The sequence below is a fragment of the Corapipo altera genome, unplaced genomic scaffold, assembly GCF_003945725.1.
Source record: "Corapipo altera isolate COAL_440 unplaced genomic scaffold, ASM394572v1 24b, whole genome shotgun sequence".
Lineage (NCBI taxonomy): Eukaryota > Metazoa > Chordata > Aves > Passeriformes > Pipridae > Corapipo > Corapipo altera.
In genome coordinates this window covers 14499419-14519658 of record NW_020884888.1, presented here as the reverse complement: position 1 = coordinate 14519658, position 20240 = coordinate 14499419, and the positions used below count along the sequence as shown (strand labels likewise).

Genomic DNA, 20240 nt, shown 5'->3' with positions numbered 1-20240 from the left:
CGGCCCCGCCCGGCACGGGCGGCAGTGTCTCATCGGGAGTGGGGCCACCCGCCCCCCTCTCCCCCCCTCCTTCCCCAGCGCCGGCTGCTCGGCCGCGGCGGGCGCGTTCCTGCTGGGGAGGGGACGGGCAGGGAGGGGCGGAGGCAGGCGGGAGGGAGGGAGGCAGGGCGGGCGGGAGCGCGGCGGCGGCGGCAGATGCTGCGGCGGCGGCTGTGTCTCCTTCGGCCACATCCCGCGGCCGGTGCGCCCGCCCGGCGCGCTGCGCTACGGCGCCGCCGCGCAGCCTGCCCCAGCCGCCGCCGCCGCAGCGGCCCCGCGCCTCGCCCCAGCGGCGGGGCGGTGGATGCCGAGCCCTCCTCGCCCCGGCAGCCAGCGGGCAGCTGTCCTGCGGCCGAGCCCCGCGGAGCCGGACCGGCGCGCCCGCACGGACACGGGGACGCACGGGCGCACAGGGGCACACACGCACGCCCGGGGGGGGGCAAGCCGAAGATGCTGCAGCTGGGCAAGGTCAGGACCTTGCGGTGAAGCCTGGGGCCGTCGCTCGCCCCCCCCCCTCCCCCCTTTCATCCTTTCCTAACGGACTGAGGATTTGCTCTTGGGTTTTGGTATATGTTTGGGAGCAAGCACGCTGAATCGGCGCCGATCGGTGAGTACGACAGGCACCGTAATGGTGCCAGGTGCCCCCCCCCCCATCCTTCCTGCCTGCGTGATGTTTCTGTTTGGTGTGGGGTGCTGCGCTGCTCCCCTCGCCGAGGCAGCCAGGCTGGGTTGGGCTGCAAGGAGCAGTGTTTGTGCCTTCAGCCGAGAGGTAACAAAAGTGCGTTATTTCCCCATGGTTCTTCCTCCCGCGCCTCCCCCCCTCCATCGCTTTCCTCCCTTTCTTTCTACGTTAGTCGTTGCTTATGTAGGGCATCCGCGGCACGGTGTCTCCCGACGCCCTGCACTAATGTGCTCGTTACGGCAGTGAAGTCATGGGCCAGGGAGGAGGAGGAGGAAGACGAAGAAGAAGGAGCCCGGCGACCCGCGGGCGGGGGCAGCGCCCGGCCCTGCGCGGAGCCCGGGCCCTGGGGCGGCTCCGAGCGGCTGCTGCTGCGCGGTTCTGTGTCTGTGCTGCATGTGTATGTGTATCTGTATCTGTGTGTGTGTGCGGAGGGGCGTGTGGGGTGTGTGTTCTTCCTTTGAAGCCACCGTCTGCGAAATCCTGCGCTCGAGGAGCGGGCGGAGGGGGTGGGGAGCGGAGCTGCGATGTGCGCTGTGATGTTTCGTTGATCTATATTTAATGGCTGAAAGGAGAGATGCTTTTCTTTCCTTTACCCTTACCTTACTCTTATTCTGGTGTGTAATGTGCTTGCATTGATCGGTCAAAGCGTAGCTTCAGCTGAATCAAGTCACCACAGAGGAAGGAGGTGCAGTGGCACAGGCAGTTCATGTAATACTCAAATTCATCTGGCCAGGGATCTTGGAGAAAAATGAAAAAAAAATCTAAAGAGGGATAATTTTAGAAACCATGTTAAATTTCCCCTGGAGGGATTGGAAGCACGAATACGTGGAAGAGTGTAATACAGTATCTCGTACAGATACATTTTCTTATACTTTGTTAGAGTGTGCTTTGTTTGGATTCAGGGTGTCGTGGTTAACCCTATACATTACAGGAAGAAATATCCAAAACTTGGGGAAATATATAGAAATTAGGAGGTCCCTTTATCGAACACCCAGTTCTTAACTTTATTGGCTGTAGTAATTGATATTTTTACCTCTTAAAGCAAGTATGCCTTTTTATTGGCAATAACAAGGAAAGTAAAAACTTCACAGTGCAGGTTTGTTTTCAAAATCTATATAGGTAGCCTGTATGTAAAGTGAAAACCGTGAGTCAGCCTGAGCTGTGGTTCGTAACAAACCTCTCCATAAGGTACGTCAAGACTTACGTACCTCAAGATAGAGAGAGGACAACCCAGAAATACATGGAGTTTATGTAAGTCTGTTGTGGCTTTTGCAAAATCAAGAGAGGAAAAGAAAATCTTTGTCATCCTGTATTTAAGGATATATTCATCCTGTCTTAAAAAATGAACTGATTATATAACTCATAGGCTGGGCTGATAATTTTCAGACACCCTACTTAGTTGGTCAGTGTATAAACGACATGGCATGAAGGGGTTAAGGGCAGGTCTCCAGAGAAAGCTGCTGCATATTCTACTAGTGGGCCTCTGAGACTCAAGTGGCTTTAGGGCTTTTATGAGCCTATTTGCCTTTACACTGGTTATCTGGGGAGGAGCCCCAACCTTAAATCCAAACCACCTAGGAAGGCTGTGATATTTAAGCAAAACGTTATACGATGTTCAAATACCCTTGTAATACCGTTTCTGAGCCAAGTTGGTGAAGCTGTCTCTCTTCAGTCTGTTAATGACTTGACCCTTTGGGAGCCTTGACTGACTATCAGTCTGTGTCTCGCAAAACTGCAGAGAACTTGTGATTGATCATCGACGTTAATGAGAAGTTGATTAATAGCTCGGGACTGGGTTGAATGTGATTATGTTAAATGTTGTAGTTCGGAAACAGGAGATCGCATCTTGATCACGTTGCACAGAGATGGTTTTTGCAGTCTGTTATATAAGAGAGGCTTGGAAAAAAAAAAGGGAGTTGCGGGCTGTGCTATGTATACGTACCAAAAGAAATACTCCTCAAACCTGCTGGTAGGAAGCAAAGTATTTATTTCTGAATGCCAGTTGTATGACTTTTTGTGGATTGCAAGAAAGATGGTTTTGGGAGAGAACTCCAGCTATAGTGCTCAAGTTCTGGCTGTCAGGTACCTTAATAGACGTTAAAAGCAATAAATAGCTCATTGGTGACACAAGTTTGTGACTCCTGTTTTTTTTGGATAACGATACTAAAAAAATTTCATCCTCGCATAATGAACTCTGACAAGCAGCTGCACAAAATAGAAATAGTAGCAACTAAAAAAACCCAAGATGTTTGCATAATTCTGATTTGCATAATTTACCTTTGCTGATGGTGGTATCAGTTTAATGGCTGTGGTTCAGTGTTGAATGTTTGTTTCTCAAGACACGTGTAAAATCAACTTATACTACAAAGGAAGTACCAAAGCAGTTTATTTTAAGGGTTTTAAGAAATGCATTTTTAGGTAGGGCTGTAAATTGGCATGTAAATGGAGCAGCTAACAGAATCAGCGGAACTCATGAGTGTTAAATTTTGCACTAAATTTCAGATACACTTTCTATTTCATGGTTCAGTGTGATATGATTTTTAGAGCTGATCACTTGTGGAAATTCCAACGTATCTTTGTTAGGATTTCAAGCATATGTTTCTGTCCTAGAAATCCCTGTTTTCAGAAGTATCAGCAAGATAAGGAAAATGAATTATTACAGTACTTTTCACTTAAATAAGGACCTGTGGTTTTGATGCTTATTGATTGTACTTGTAAGTCATGAAGAATTTGAGATTAGAAGTTACAGCTGAGGTTTGACAAAAATGAAAATGATTGTATTAGCCTTTGAAGGTCTCAGTAAGATCTTATTGCAGGATGAATTGTGGATGCTTATTTAACTGCACAATATTAAATGTAGTAGTATAGTTATTAATAACATACAAGTAAGCAATAAACTTTAATGGAGGCAGCATTTTTAAATATAGCAAATTTATTTTTTAAGTGACAGAATGACTCTCAAAAAGGACTAAACCACATTTGCTCTTAAAGAAGAGGTTGTTTTTGTCATGACAAAAGACATTACACTATGAAAAATGTTATTTTTCTGACCTTTGTTTTTTTATGGGTGCATGATGGGAAAAGTAATTTCTTTCATGTGAATAAGAAGTCTCCATGCAGGACAGGAGTTCAGTTCTCTGCTCATGCACTGCAGAACCACATGACTCTTTGGCTAATGGTTCCTTTGTAGTTAGGCTCACTTGGAAAGAAGTCCGAATGTAGCATGACACACTGAAACAATTTGTTCTATTCCCTTGGGATGTGCTAACTTTGTGTCACAAGTGGGTTGTAAAAGCAGATTGCTTGACCAGATTCTCTGGCACTATACTGGACAAAATTTGAGTTCAATAATATTGAAAATGAAATATGGTAGCTGTTTGTATGTAAACCAATTGCCATGTGAATAGATATTTTTTTCTTGTATTAACTGCCAGTTCAGTGTAAAACTGAGAAAAAGAGAAACATCTCATTATCCATGAGAGCAAATATTTAATATTTGTTTAAATTGCTCTTGGCATACTAACTTCTAGTGCATCCTACTGCCTCTTAATCTGCCTATTCTACTTTACAAAATTCAGTTATACTAATAAGCAATAACTTCAAGACACATCAGCATGCAAGAGTATGTATTATCTTGTCTTTTTGGTCACTGCCTATTTTACTGAAGTTTCTAGAAAAAAAACCCAAACCAAAACAAAAAAAACCCAAAAAACAAACAAACAAACCAGGCTTCTAATGAAACTCTAAAACTTTGTGCTTCTCAAAGCTGCCAAGAAGGTGATAACTTTCTAAAATTCATATATAAAATAACCGTGTTTGATGTTGCATTTTATTGTGGTTCATTGCATTAGTCATAATAATTCTACTGTATAACAAACCATTTTTTTCTGCTTGTTTTAATTCAGAGGCCACATATATGCAGAGTTTGAATAGTAACATGCAAAATCAAGAGCATCTGAGACTCAAAGGAGCTTTACATTTTCTAGTGGAAGATTTTGCCTTTTCCCCTCCTATTTTTCCTACATTTCCTTCTCCCACTCCTCTTTTTATTTTGTTTTTACCAACTTTGCAATTGATTTCTTCATCTCCCAAAAATCTTCACAGAGCAGCAATTTCCTTTTGGTCAAGAAAATTACTTCTGGAAACTGACAATAAAACTTGGATTTATCTGCTTAGTGTAACATACATGTAATTTTTTTTAAGCCATGGCTACATTCTCCTGTTCTAACACAGTCAGTTGTTATTCAGCTAAGCAGCACCAAATATCCCTTTAAGGTTGAATTTTTGAAGGGAGACAAATGAAATAAACAGCTAATGTAAACAGGTATTCTGTGAGATTCTTAATTGTTTTAAATCCGCTGGATAAGACTTATCTCTTACACACTCATTTATATTAGATTAATTTCTTTAATATTACTAAGATGTTTGGGAAAATAATTAGAAATAAGTTGCAATGTCGTGGTAGAAAATTACTGTACCTTTTAGCTCCACCAGGATTACTAAGGGTTGTAATCTGCATCCTGTAAAGGTATAACATGCTTTCCATCAGAACCAGCAAGCAGTTTGGAAGGGTGACTGGCAAGGAGCATCTCAGAGGTAGTAACTCAAGGCTCCAGACAATGAGTTTCAGGGTAGTTCCCGCTTCTCAAGGGAGTACTTCTGCAATTTTCGAAGCTGGAAAGCAAAAAAGCATGCACTGAATGTTGAAAACAGAACGTGGGAACCTTACAGTTTTTCTTTACAGCTTTCCACCAAAATACTGAAATTCATGAGTGTGCGTATTTTTGGAATGCTAGCTGCTCTAGAGATGTTTTTGTTGGTTTTGTTTGGGTGTTTTTAATATATACATTATTTTAGATTTATGTGAGCAAATAAACTAACTTTTCTGAAGACAACATACATGAATCAAATCCTGGCATCCTAGTATTTTGTCTTAATGTTGTAGTTGGCTGGTGTCCTACTTAGAGGGGCTGGGACCAGTTTACCACTATGTGGGTATAACCAAAACTGTGTATTCTACACCCTCTGTGTAATTTCTGATGGACTGTTAATAATGGATCATTTGCAGCAGCTACCTAGGGCACAACTGACACCTCAGGCTACAAGCTGGGTGTTAAAGAAACCCTGGGAGGGGTGTTTCTTTGTCTTCACGCTAGTAACTGTGATAACAACTGTGATAACTCCCCTCAGGGGAGGCATTAGCACCTTCACACCCAGCCTGAGGGGGCATCTCTGCTAATGGGCCATACTGGAGTGGCACAATAGGCAGCTGCAACCACCTAGATCATCAAAGACTCCAAAAATATGTGACTCAGAGTTGAATCACCCATCCTGAAACTCCCCGCCCTGGGGGAGGTACTGGACATTCCCACTTGAACCTGAGCACATATAATCTTGGAGTCTTGGGACTTCTGGTATCACTCCTCAGATCCAGAGGAGGACCAGAATTTCAACAGGACTTTGACTGCCACTCTCGACAAGACTGAGATCATTACTTCAACAGGATTGTGACTATCACCCAGACCAACAGGTTTTCCTTTCCTTTTACTTTGCGCCCAGGGGGACCATGGGGTGCTCAGCACAGGGGCCAACCAAACACTGTTCTGTTCTTACCCAGTGTGCTGGGTTGTATATTTGTTTTCTGAGGGTGAAAACCAGTTTTTCTCTGTATCATTACATTTATTGTCATCTTTTTTTAGTAAATTGTAACTCTGACTTGTAATCTCTCTTGAGTTGGGTTCATTTTTCCTGCAGGTTTACTTCTATAATCAGCGCAGCTGGGTATTGATCAGGTTTATTTGAAAGCAGGTTGTTGTTGTCCCAGTCAAATTCGCTTGTTCAAAAATAATCATTCTTCTTGCCAAAAGGTTGACTGATGCTTTAGCTGTTTGGCATACTGCGAGGCAAAAGCCTTTTCATGCTTTTTCATGAAAAGTGTCATGGCATTACATATGGATTCAGGGAAGAGCAGAGTGAGAAGGCAGAAGGCTATGTCAGAGAATTGTTATCTAAGGAAACAACAGCTTAAAGGTTTTCAGCAATGGAAATGGCTCAAGGTTAGACATGGAAATCCTGCCTGGACAAACCTTTTACTTGTTGTTCTCTATCTCAGAATCTGTAGAGTAATTGAGTTCTTTAAATAAGCAGATACCTGAAGACGTTTCTAACTCCATCACTTTCTCACATTTATTATATCAACTAAACTTCAGGATATCTTTTGAGTATGCCTAATTTCTGAATGATGTGATACTGTAATAAGTGAGATTTTACGTGATCTAGAAGCTGAAGTCTCGTAGAAAGTTGGAGTTGGGGCTGCTAAACAGTTTAGATACTAAATACAAAGTGGTATATCTAGTGAATTCTTCCAAATCGAGCATTTTGACAAATTTTAACAATATGATTAGTCATATTTGATACTTTCTGAATATTTCTGATGAAGTACCTGTATTCTTGATCACCACATGATGGTTACCTGAACCTTCAGTTCAGTGCCTAACCTTGCCTGACCTAGTGTGCTTAGAAATGCAGTGATTAGAACAAAAAAGATCTGGGTCTTTTAAAAAGTTTGTGTTTTAATGAAGAAAGTTGACAGTAATTGATGAATTGCATAATTCTTGCTGCAAATGGTTTTAAAGCTTGAGTTACAAGAATAATGTGATTTTATATGTGGATTTCCACTGCAGTGCTGATGTATGTCATCTGGTGGTACAGGGGAAAACTTGGAAGTGTGATAGTGCATCTTTTCTTTATAAGTGTCAAAAATATAGAAGGCATAATGCATTCTCAAAATTTTCATTACAGTTAAAGCAACAGAAGACAGTTGGCTTCTGTTTTCTTTATTTCTCTCATTTAACTGCATTAAACTTACCCACAGAAGGATTTGGAGTAACAGGGTTGGAAGTTCTGTCCTGCTTAGGGGTCACCAGGTTAATTCCCTAATGCCTCAGCTATGTCTATGTGATTTTCAGAAGGTGAAGTTTGGTCCATTCTGAGACAATAGTGTTTGTCATCTGCCACAGGTGTCGAGGATTAACCACTACACATACATTTGTTTTATTGATGACTTACAGCATTCTATAGTTGAATGCATAGGAGGTAGACAATACCAATTCCTCTTTTTCTGCCATATAAACATGATGGTCCCTTAAAGATTTTATAGGTTCACTAGTATGTATTTTTGTTTGAAAGTGTTTTTGACAAGATTGGCAGCTCATTCCACTTATTTTTTACTTGTGAATTCTATTGCCTTTACCAAGAACAAGTAAATTATTACACAGAGCCTCAAGAGTCTTTCGGGACTTTGACTTAAATGTCTTCAAAGAAGGATGGACAGGTCGATCTTAATTAGAAACATGCATGTCTAATCAAAGCGTAAATTTAGAATCATAAGTTTTAAGAACTGGCCTTAAAAGCAGAGTCATGATACCAAAAAAGTCTTTTTCATATAAATGGGAGCATTGAATAGAAGTCATAGTATAGCTGTGAAGCCTAATGCACTATTCTGATAAGTGATTGTTTAATACCCTCAGGTAAATAGGCCTTCCTAATATGTGTCATTACATAGCTTTTTCAATAAGAACAAATTCCAAAGCATGCATTTCTGGTCAAATTATGGAAGTTCCTTAGCCTCTGAGTGTTTCCACTGGGATCCTGTGCACTTAATTCTCAATGCTGACTCTTATAATGAGCACCCAAAGGATGGATAATACTCCTCATTTCAGAAAGGAACAAACATTTCTGTGTATCTTATGTAGCATAGATCTGTGCGGCAATTACTTTATGTGGATGAAATGGAAAGCTATGGTGTGAAATGTAATCTTTACATCTCTTCTTTGCCTGTTTTGAGGTTGAGTTTTGATTAGTTGTCTTAAAGGTTTCCTCTCTATAAATACATTTTAATTAGAAGTAGCAAAGATTAATCAGCTTTGTAATTCCTACTTTTCTATCCCTAAGTCTAGGAGGCACAGTTCTTGTTTAGGTCTTGCTGGTTTTGTTTGGGTATTTTTTTTTTTTTTGCCAATCTAAAGAATTGTGAATTTTTGGTAGTGAGTAATAAATATTTCTTGTATTTCATGTGTATTAGTATAACAATATTTGAACTGAGCAGAGGAGACATCTGTTTTTGACTGGTAAAAACAAAATTCCAGACTTTGATCATGTTTTATGCCTTCAGTTTAGCTTACAGTGGATAAAAGTTTGCACAGATAAGTAAAGCAATTTTGTTTGATTCACAAAATAAGATTTTTTTTTTTAATTTATTTTTATTTTTTTGTGAGCAAGTGCAAAACAAAGATTTGAGGAATGTGCTATACCTGACAGTGCCAGCTAAGTGGTACATAAGTTTGACCTACTTTCAGGATTTTGGGACATCTTGGATTTTTGAGATCTGGCATTTCTGTTTGACCTCCTGAACACTCTGGTGTCATTTCATTGGAAAACCTATGGGGTAAAGTCGTTTAAAAGAACCTGATTTTCCTGTTTGTGTGTGAAATCCCTATAGGTATTTACTGACACCGGAGCTGCCCAGTAAGAGGGAGCAGGAGTTTTCTCTGCAACTGTGCTCTACCCACCAGAGTCCTCAGGCTGACATTGCTGGTGGATCCCTCTGAGACTCTTAGCATGGTCTCCCCTAAAAATATCCAGTGAGGAGCTACTTGGCTTTTGGTCAGTGGTGATGACAATATTTCAGGTCCCCAAATAACAGATTATTGGTGATCTATTGACAGAATAGACTTGGAGCACCAGGGAGCAACAGTGTTTATCAAGGAATTAAACAGTCTGCAATATAAATGGCTTTTATGTGTTTGTGGGGTTTTTTTTTTGTTTGTTCTAGTTTTGGGTTTTGTTTGGTTGGTTGGTTTTGATTGGGTTTGGGTTTTTGGGGGGTTGGGGTGGATTTTTTTTCACTGTGCACAATGTCCAAAGCAGAGAAAGAGATCTGAGATACTGGTTACAGCAGACGAAAAAAAGGCTGGGTAGGAAGTTGGGGACAGGGAGACAGCCTGGAAACCACAATTACTTTGTTGTAATGAATAGAAAAGATGCTAATTCAATCTTTTAACATAGGTAGCTGATCCAGTCTGATTTCTAGCAAATACTTTTAGAAATACATTTTTAGGAGTGTTTTATTTACAAAAGTGCATCAGTTCTAACAGGACATCTTGCACAGATAAGCAATAAACAATTTAAACATGTTAAGGAAATGCATGCATACATGCATATATTCTACTTGTATACTGTAAGCACGTATGGAATTAGTTACACCTGTGTCAAATGTTAAAATTCCTCTGTTATATGTATGTTACATAACTTGCATATTAACCTCAAAAGCAATGTAATTTTGTATTCTCCCCCTGACAAAACTGAGTTGTACTCTTACTGAATTTGGTAACAGAAATCCAACTGATTCAATGGGAGACCTGTGTTTTACTAGACATACCTTAGCGAAAATATTTTTTTCTGTTTAGTCAGCCTTCTTTCACTTGACTCTTCAGTAATTCCATAAGATAATGTTTGTCATGAAACAGTTGTGATGGTTTATTTATGGTTGGTTGGGGCTTTTTGTTTTCTTTTTGCTAGATTGGTTTTTAAAAAAGAAAATTGCAGGTATTACAGTGTTATCATAAAACAGGACATCTGCCTGTTAACTACTACATCTCAGTAGTAGCTAATATTTTTTGTACTGTTTGGTCAATATATGAGTTGTGGAGGAGAGGGAGGAATGGTGGAGAAGTGGGAAAGAGAAGGAAAAAATCAGAATGCTAGTGTTTTTAGCTAACTTATCCTACTGACATATCCTTCCTGACCTGTAAAACAGTATAGTTCTGGAAGTATACAGTTTGTTTACCTGATATTGTAGTGTGCTTGTCATCAAATGGGATTGCTCTCTAGGAAGTTGTATAGACCTCTAAAACAAGTAACTGAGTTTTTAAATTCACTTTTTCACATGCCCTCAGTAAAATTCCAGGATTGTGAAAAAGAAGCAAGGACTCCTGATTTTTGGAGGGCTTAATATTCTTATCATAACATTTAAATATCCATGTTTTTCAAATACTTTTCTAATAAACCTTTATTTAAATATAGTCTATTGATTCTATTTGGATTTAATAACTACATAGTATTAACAGGTGGCCAAAAATAAGATTTTTTGTCATGTTTTGTTTAGGAGTATCTAAATTTGTATATACGTCATATATTCTTATTTTTGCTTAACAAAAGAGAATGAGTAGTTAGTATGAAAAAGATGAGTTGGCCAGGAGGAATGGCACAAATGGAAAAGTGGCGCTGTCTTGAAATGCAGATATATAACTGTCCTTCAGAAATAAACTTTGTATCTATAAGCTGGTATTGTGAAATAAATCACAAGTCTTTAACCCTTTCCTGTAAACTACTGTAAGCTTCACATTTAAGGGAATGGGATACAAAAATAAAATTATTTTAGCTATCCTCAAACTCCACTGGAATAGTAGATTTATTGCATTGATGTTGCCTCCTTTAGCTGATCTGAAACCAAACACATCTGAACTTATACCATTCCAACAGGCAAAGTTCTTCATGAATTATACAGGCAAGCTGAGGTGCTGTCACTACCACTTACTACCAAGGCTGATTTTCCTTCTGAATGGGACCACTGACTGAAAACTTGTACCACATTTCTACTTAGACATTTCTACCTTTATGTATGTTCCCCCACCTTGATATAGAACCTGAAGTGTCTGTCTCTCTTATACCATCTACTTAATATGGTTCTGCCATAACTGTTATTAAGTACTGTAGTCTTGTTATTTCACTGTAAGGAAACAAATATTTTTTCCTTAAAAAAAAAAGTGAAGAACTTCCTCTAGCCTGAGTTTCAGGTGGCTACCAGACTTCCTAACAAAATGATAGGCAATTTACAAATTTCAAATTCTCTCTCGTTTTTATTTTACAACTTTTATTTGAATAGCAGTGTTCCACATATTAATATATGTGCGTTCAAGAAACATACAGAAGAACAGGTATTCCCAAATGTGTTCTTAGCATCCAAAGCTTGCACTTCTATCCTTAATCTGTAAAAGGAAAGGGTTAGAGACTTGCGATTGATTTCACAATACCAGGTTTAGATACAAAGTGTATTTCAGAGGCACAGCTCTACATCTGCATTTTACAGGAACAATTGAAGAAAGGAAGGCCAGCAAAAAGCGTTTTCTTCTTTGCACATGAATCACTCTAGAGCTTCTTCAAAAAGGTGGCTTAACTTGCTGAATGAATTTATAGAACATTGTGTGATATTTCTGATGTTTTAATCTTCACATTTTTCATACATGTGCAGAAGAGAAGAATAAAAAGGGACTTGCAACTTGTAAACATTTATGCACCCAAAACTTTTGAAGATATATGCAGAGTTTTTAATAATATCTAAATATGACATTTAAATATTACCCAAAACATAACAGATGTAAAGCAGTATATATCTCTTAATTGTTTATTTCTGTCAGGCAGTCTTCCTCTTTTGTAAAGACTTTTTATTCAGTTGTCTTGAAGCAGTCATTAATGGCTTAAATAAAATATAATGGAAATTGCAGTGGCCTTGTGAATTTTGTTCTTGCTTTTTTTTTAAATTATTTTAAACAGCTGGGATCTCTCCTTGCCTCTGACAGAATGCAAGTGCTATCACGTGTTAAGAGTGTGCATGTGTCATATATTGCATCCCTCTACAGTATATGAGACTATAGCTGAAATAATTTTATGGTGCAAAAAGGTGTTTTCAGGGGTCTGAAGCTGCTGCCTCTAGCTGTAGGCTAACTCATAGGGGAAGCCTCATGAAACTTCTTCAGTTGACCTGTTTGCAGCTGTTGTTTCAAACTTTCCTATTGTTCTACTCACGTGAAATCAAACTGTTTAAGTGGAAATCAAAGTGTTTAAGTGGAAGGGTATTTGCTGCGTATTGATACTGAATTTCAGTAGGCTAATTTTGTTATGGAACTAGACCTAAGTTACAATAGGACCTTGAAGGTAGTTGTAAATATCCCAGTGTTTCCCACGTGTAAATACAGAGTGAGCTCAACACCTCTGAGTTGATCTGTGACCCTTTACAAGAAGCAGTAAACAGAACCATAGTCTGGACTGTGCTGCAGCAGTCTGCCTGTGGGTGGCATATAACCAATTCCCTCCCAAGGTGCATTTAGAAAATTGAGTGCAGTAGATTCATTAACTGTACCATGTATGAAAGACCATATGCAAGAATGCAGATGGAGGAACAGACTGGAATCATCTAAGCAATCAAACATAGTGGTGGCTCTTTATTTTGTACTACATCAGTGTTTTGACAATCGTACTTAGATCACAACCCTGTTGAACCTGTGCAGTCCAAAACATACTCGCAGATGGTCCTTGTGCTGAAAAGTTCAAAAACCTAGCTAACAGAACTGCTGAAGGAAAAACAAGTCAAGAAGGGTTTAAAACGGGTCAGGAACAAGCATGAAAATAGGATCCTGGTTGCTTATGAACTCTGTCTCCTAGAACATATAGCCCTTTCCGTGTTGCTTAAGCAAATACTTGTCTCTTGTTACACTGCTCTCAGTGCATGGGTGTCATAAAACTTAACTTTTGTTTGACCACTTCCAGCATTTTCCAAAGCTGTTAACAACATGTTTTATGTGATGTAAGAGTTTGGGTTTTTTTTTCAGAATAGGAAAAGTCATTACTGTGCTTCTGTCACATCTTTAACAAAATGAAAACAAGTAAAAAGACAGTAATTTGAAGGAGTATAAAGGGGGGGTAAACTGTGCTGGGTCCCTTCTCTCTGAGAATTTTAAAGAAGAAAATCAGAACTTGCTTTGGCAAGAATAATGAAGTTGTACAAAGCATCAGTGAATACTCTGCTGCTGGTCCTTTACTACACCATTAATACTACCATGTTAATATAGAATGTGTAAGGAATGTTATTAAACCCATTTATAAGCAAGAGAGTGTTGCTGTTGTTTCATCATGTACTAAGGGAGGAAAGACAACTTCTGTTCCAGCCTTGTTGTGGTACCAATTCCCTTTCAATCCTTTTTTGTTTCAAGTGAAAAGAAGCAGTCTCAGTGCAGGATGATGAGGGACAAATGTTTGAAGTTCCTATATCCATAGGTTTTCTTCTTCAAACAAGCATCAAGTTGATGTTGAAGTAATTAAAGATTCTTTCAGCAAAATAGTTAGTGTAGGTGAGCCCTAGAATGTTTGGACAATCTCTCCGCAATTTCTTCTCACTTTCACAAAACATTAGTACTATTCTAATATCTGTTTGTCTAAAAGTATCTCAAAGCTTTTAAGATGATTTCTCACAAGGGGTCTTTTCTGACATAGTTTTTCTTGACATTCATTTTTCAAGGAGAAATAAACAAACAAAAGACAAAAGAAACAAAAAGGAAACAGAAGGGGAAGGGGCCACGGTGGCCAAGCACCCTAGGCTTTGGCTTGGTTGGTCAGAAGGTAACTGAGACTTTTCTTCGCACTTGGTTTATTAGATAAAAGTTTCCTTTATCACTTCATGTGTTTAAAATAAAGTAAAATAGCTCAACAAATATAGGTGTCAAGAGTGTGTAATTTTTTTGGACATGTTATAGATTGTGTTTATTATCCTGGAATAATGTACAGGTAGCAATATAATACACTATTAAAACCATAATTAATGTAATACTAACTTGCAAAAGAAAATTTGTTAAACCTAACAAATTCCATGAAGCATTAGTTACAGCTTTTGTAGCTTCTGCTCTTTCACTTAAAATAATAATTAAAGAAGTTTTGCGGAGCAAAATTAATTTAATTTATTGGAGAAATCTAATTTGCACAACTCTGATCCATTCATATACTTGTAGTCAGCCTTGATAGTATGTTCTATTGAAATTCACAGTGAATTTTAGAACATCTACCTTCTAATTATTCTAAATATCACTATCCTAAAAGGATGTATATAAGGAGATGTTTTTATACATTTCTGTTCTAGGAGGTGCTCAAATCATGTCTTTGTTTTTCTTATCCATTGTTCCTCTAGGTTGTTAGATTACAATCAACAAAGATTGTGGAGTTAACAAACCACTTACACCTTAAAAGGGTAGATACAGTGAATGACAAGGGTATTTCCTACAAATATAATTGAAGAGAAAATTCAATTTAAAATCCTTAGTTTCTAGGAGATAAGTTTGCTTACCAGTATGTGTGAATACAACAGAGTACATTTTCTCCTTTATCCATGTTATAGGTAATTTTTTATGTATGGATGATGGTTAGACTTTGAATCTTTATTTATTTGTTTATTTTTCTTCTTCCAATAGACTGTTCCACAATTTAGTACCCTTCCCTGACATCGCTCAGTCTTCTCTCACAAACTTTGCTCTAGGCTTTATTACCTGTGTTTTCAGGTACTAGCTAGCTTGTTTTGGATGCTGCTTTTTTGCTGAGTTAGGGCACAGGCTGAGAACCCGATCTCACTCCTCATCACTGTGGTAACATGAATTTCTATGGCATAACTTTATCAGTTTGTGACTGTCAAGCAGGATACTTCTGGTGTGGATAGTTCTGTTATACATTCAAGAACATACCTGATCAAATGCTAATAAAAGCTGATTTGGGCTTCAGAACTAGCTTCTAGACAACAGTATATTTGCTCACTGAGCTGTGGAGGAGTTTTTACTGATCCTGGCATCTGCCCATCAGCTGCATTAAAAATTCTACTTACGTTCTAATTATAGGAGATTTAAAGTCTCTAATAATTGTCTTTGAAAGGTCATGGTGATCAAGGGAGGTTGCTGAGGACTGGTGGAAAACGGACATAATTTCTACCTTCAAGAAGGATGGTCTGGAGAAGTCAGCCTCACCTCAGTCCTTGGGCAGATGGTGAAGCAAATCCTCCTGTACAGACTTTCCAAATAGATGAAGGACAGAAAAGTTATTGGGAGTAGTCTTAATTGATTTATGAAGGAAAAGACAAACTTTACCAGCCTGATAGCCTTCTATGGTGAGATATGATGACCATGTTGGGTAAAGGAAGAGCAACGAGTGTCATTTATTATGACTTTATGGGAGACTTTTGACAATCTCGCATAAGCTGAACAGTGACATGGGCTGAAAACTGTTGGAACTGATGGGCTCAAGGGTTGTCATCAGCAACGTGAAATCCAGCTGGAGGCCAGGTAGTAACCATATACCCCAGAGGTCAATGAGGTGCCCTACATTGTCGAACATCTTCATTCCTGATCTCAGTAATGGAACACTAATTTACACTCAGCAGGTTTGCAGATGATAACAAATCTTGGAGGAGTAGCTGATAAACCAAAGGATAGTGCTGCCATTCAGAAACAAGTTACCAAGTTGGAGAAAAGAGCTGACAGGAACACTGTGAAGATCAAAATGCCAAGTTTTGCACCTGAGTTGATTGCACCTCTTGCAGTAGTATATGCTGGGGCCAATGGAGTGGAAAGGTGCTTTGCAGAGAAGGATCTAAAGTTCCTGGTGGACAAGCTGGACATGAGGCAGCAGTGTGTTCTCATGGCAGACAAGTCCCAACAGCTTCCTGGGCTGCAGAGGAAAGTTACTCTTCCATTCTATGCGCTAGTGATGAAACCTCCTCTAGACAACTGTGCATGGTTCTGCTCCATTTCTAGATAATTCACAGCTGTTCTTTGACTTATGCTTTGACATCTACATTATCTCAGAGAAATTCAGATATTAGTGGGCTACACTGTCAGTTTAGCTGTTACTTAATATTGAACGAGGAACAAGGCTTTAAACTGCGAATGGAAGCTGTTTGGGACTAAGGAGCAGCCTTGGGTGTGGGCCTGGTGTGTTTCCACTGGCTTTTAACACAGTAGACAACTGGTTTATGGGAGTCTGTGTGTGGTCTTCAGATAGTACATTGAATGTGGTGGTCATCCCAAGAATGCTTGTGTTAGTTACTGTGCCTTTTCCAGAACGAAGAAGTCTCTTGCCAGGCAGATGCAAAGGGATGCTGCCTGGAAACTTAGGCATCACAAGATGTAAAGGAGCTTTGCATGATTTCTAGTCCTGCCCAAATGCCTGCCATAAGGGTATCTGTGCAGCACTATTCAGCTTTGCCTGAGACTGCCTCTTCTACATTCAAGAGCTTGTCTCCCAAAATTCAGAATTCACAGTAGCTAGAGCTGGATCCCTGAGGAGCCATCATCAGGATATTTCAAGAGTCTCATTACAGTTTTCTCTAAAGCAGATGCTGTATGATTTTGTTAGCAATTGGTCTTCATTTCATTTCACCAGTCACTGATACAGACGTCTAATTCAAATAAAGTGATGCGTATGTCTCAAATTAGTCTGCTCCTGGAACCGGAGAAGTGTATGTACAGAATCACAGAATATGCTGAGTTGGAAGGGACCCATCAGGATCATTGGGTCCATCACCTGGCCCTGTGCAGGACTCCCCAAGAATCGCACTATGTGCCTGAGAGCACTGTCCAAACACTTCTTAAACTCAGACAAGTTTTGTGCTGTGACCACTTCCCTGGGGAGCCTGTTCCAGTGTCCAGCCACCTTTGGGGTGAAGAACATTTTTCTACTACACAACCTAAACCTCCCGTGACTCAGCTTCATGCCGTTTCCTCTAATCCTGTCACTGGTCAAGAGAGAGAAGAGATCAATGCCTGCCCCTCTTCTTCCCCTCATAAGAATGTTGAAGATTGCAATGAGGTCTCCCCCCTCCAGCCTGAACAGACCAAGTGACCTTAGCCGCTCCTCAGTATTGCTTCCCCTCCAGACCCTTCACCATCCTCATGGCCCTCCTTTGGAGTCTCTCTAACAACTTAGTCTCTTTCCTATATTGCAGTGCCCAAAACTGCACACAATATTCAAGGTGAGGCAGCCCTAGTGCAGAACAGAGCAGGACAATCCCCTCCCTTGACTGGCTGGTGATGCTTTGCCTGATGTCCCCCACCAGGACACAGTCGGCCCTCCTGGCTGCCAGGGCACTGCTGACTCATATTCAACTTGGCATTGACCAGGACCCTCAGGTTCTTTTCACAGTTCTACTCTCCAGTCTCTTGTTCCCTAATCTATACATAGAACCAGGGTTGTCCCATCCCAGATGCAGAATCTGGTACTTTCCCTTGTTAAACTTCGTATGGTCGGTGATTGCCCATCTCCCTGATTTGTTGAGGTCCCTCTGCAGGGCCTCTCTTCCCTCAAGGAAGTCAACAGTTCATCCCAATTTAGTGTTGTCAGCAATCTTACTTAGTATTCCATTGAGTCCTGGGTCCAAGTCATTAATGAAGATGTTGAAGAGAACTGGGCCGAGGATATAACATCTCTCCTCTTTTCTGTTGCTTCTGGGATACCCTGGACGCTGATCTGTGTTTTTCATTTTTATTTTTATTTGCTTTTTTAAGAAAACCAAGGCAAAATGTTTGCAACAAAAGACCAGTAGTCTCTGTGTTGGAAAGCTGTGGATTAATGGCTTGCAATTTCAAACTATTCTAAAAATAAACACTTCACAATTGGAATTTACATTTATGATATAATTGATGATAGGAGACGCCTCTTTAATATTCAGATTGCAGAATGTTTTTTCTTGTTTTTTTTTCTTTAATAAGGAAGTGTCTGAAATGAGCTATTGCTTTCTGCTTTATTTTGAGGAAGTTGTGTAAGTTTGCTTGAAATACCCTGTATTTTTAGACCTGGAGTGATGATAGCAGAAAATGAATGCTTCATTTTTGAGCACATTTGTGTTGGACCTGAAGAGCATGACCTACTGAGATCTGCACAGGTCGTTCCTCATTATACAGTATAAGAATTGTCATCCTAACACCAACTAGATCAAAAAGTCAGAAGGCAGTTTTGTAATAGAAAGTCCTTTTCCCCTCTTGTTTTATGTGGAGAGGGTTTTGTGGGAAGGGACAAGTGTCTGGACAAATGATGGCAAATTCGATGACTAAACTGAACATGAACAAAATTTAATTTCCGCTTTATAAAAATGTATCCATGTGACAGTGAAGGTTTGCAACATTATTTTACAGTGTTGCGTAGATGGGTGATCTATTATTTTGGTAGCTATCTTCAGGTTTGCTTTATTTTCTCATTAACTAAGTGAAAGATTAAATTTTATAAAACTATAGGTATGTGGTGATTTCCTGTCTTTTAACAGTGGAGTATTAATTTGTTATCTGTTTTTCTAGTTGTTCATACAGACCAGAAGTCCTGGGCTAATGGAATGTGATGAGAAATCTCATGGGATCTCTTTGATCACAAAGAATGAAACCAGAATTGATTCTCTAATGTATTAGCTTTGCATTCTTGCTTAAGCCTTTTTGTAATGGTCTGCACTGGTTACAGGTTTGAGTTCTGGGTCATAAGCTCTTCCAAATTTTATGATAATTTTAAGTATCTATCTTCTGAGTTGTTTCTCTGTGGGAGCAAAACCTCTAGAGGGTGTCAAAAACTGGTTTTGGTTAAAGAAGCTGTTGGGTCCTGTGCTACTAATGTCAGAAGTGGAGAAGTGCAGGTCAAAGATCAGGCCCTGAAAGCTCTTCCTGCTCCCAGTAATGCAGCTACCTTAAAAATCCCTGCTCCTTTAATTTTAATTCTGAAGTCCTAAAGTGGTTGTAGACAGTAAGGATGTATGCCTATATCAAAGCTGGTTTTATCAACACAGATTAAAAATTGGGGAAGAAGTTTCTCAGGCTTTTTGTAGGGATTTGGAAGCTTCTGATATAAGATTGTTTAGAGGATTTGTATATGACCTAGGACCATTGCCTCTACACCTCTAGGTAAGGAAAATCTTTGTATTCTGATCAAAACAATCAAATCCTGTTCATAACTACTGTCAAAATTCTGTTGACATAAGTGGGACCCATTACATGAGTGAAACTAGTGGAATTTGCCACAAATTATATCGTCTCCTAAGGAATATGATGGTTTATATGTTTTAACAGAATTTATGGTTCATAATCAAGACCAATATTTAGTCTACAAGAATTGTACTGCATATAAATTAATTATATGACCTGCCTCATGGCTAGGCTTTGCGAACGAAGATTTGGGAAGGCACTATCCACATTTACTACAGGCACGCTGGTGGCTTATGAGGCCAATACGTGACAGACATATCCGATTGCAAAAGGCACAGCAGAAAACCTCCTTAGATGGTGTATTCTGCAAGACACGGTTCTTTCTGCGTTGCCTTTTTTCCTCGAGAGTGATCCTGCGTGTGTTCTCAAAGGAGACAGCTGCGTTATAGATGGCGTGTCTCCAGGCCTCCCGATTTGAGGCCAGAGTAGACCAGTTATGGTGATCAATATGGCCAAGGCTGAGATGTTGTTTCAGGGAGTCCTTGTATCTTTTCTTTGGGGCTCCTTTCATGCGGCAGCCAGTGGCAAGTTCACCATAGAGCAGGATCTTAGGGAGGCAGTGATCCTTCATCCTGGAGACGTGCCCTGCCCATCGCAGCTGTGTTCTCAGTAACATGGCCTCAATACTTGTGACAGCAGCTTGCTCTAGTACAGATGTACTGGTCACATAATCTGACCAGCGGATG

The 20240-nt window shown here is 39.8% G+C and overlaps 1 protein-coding gene across 12 annotated transcripts in view; it reads left to right on the top strand.

Annotated features, from left to right (window-relative positions):
- The first annotated feature begins 337 nt into the window (after positions 1–337).
- CTNND2 (catenin delta 2) overlaps positions 338–20240 on the top strand; it is a 631505-nt gene continuing 611602 nt past the window's right edge. For 2 of the 12 annotated variants that reach the window (XR_003527693.1, XM_027643873.1), the window contains exon 1: positions 339–646. Coding sequence is in view for 11 of the 12 variants with exons in the window: in XM_027643873.1 (XP_027499674.1) it covers positions 610–646 (37 nt within the window). In the remaining variant the exon portion in view is untranslated. Of the gene's footprint in view, positions 647–20240 lie in introns of all 12 variants that reach the window. The other 10 variants (XM_027643865.1, XM_027643864.1, XM_027643867.1 and 7 more) reach the window with 8 other exon arrangements.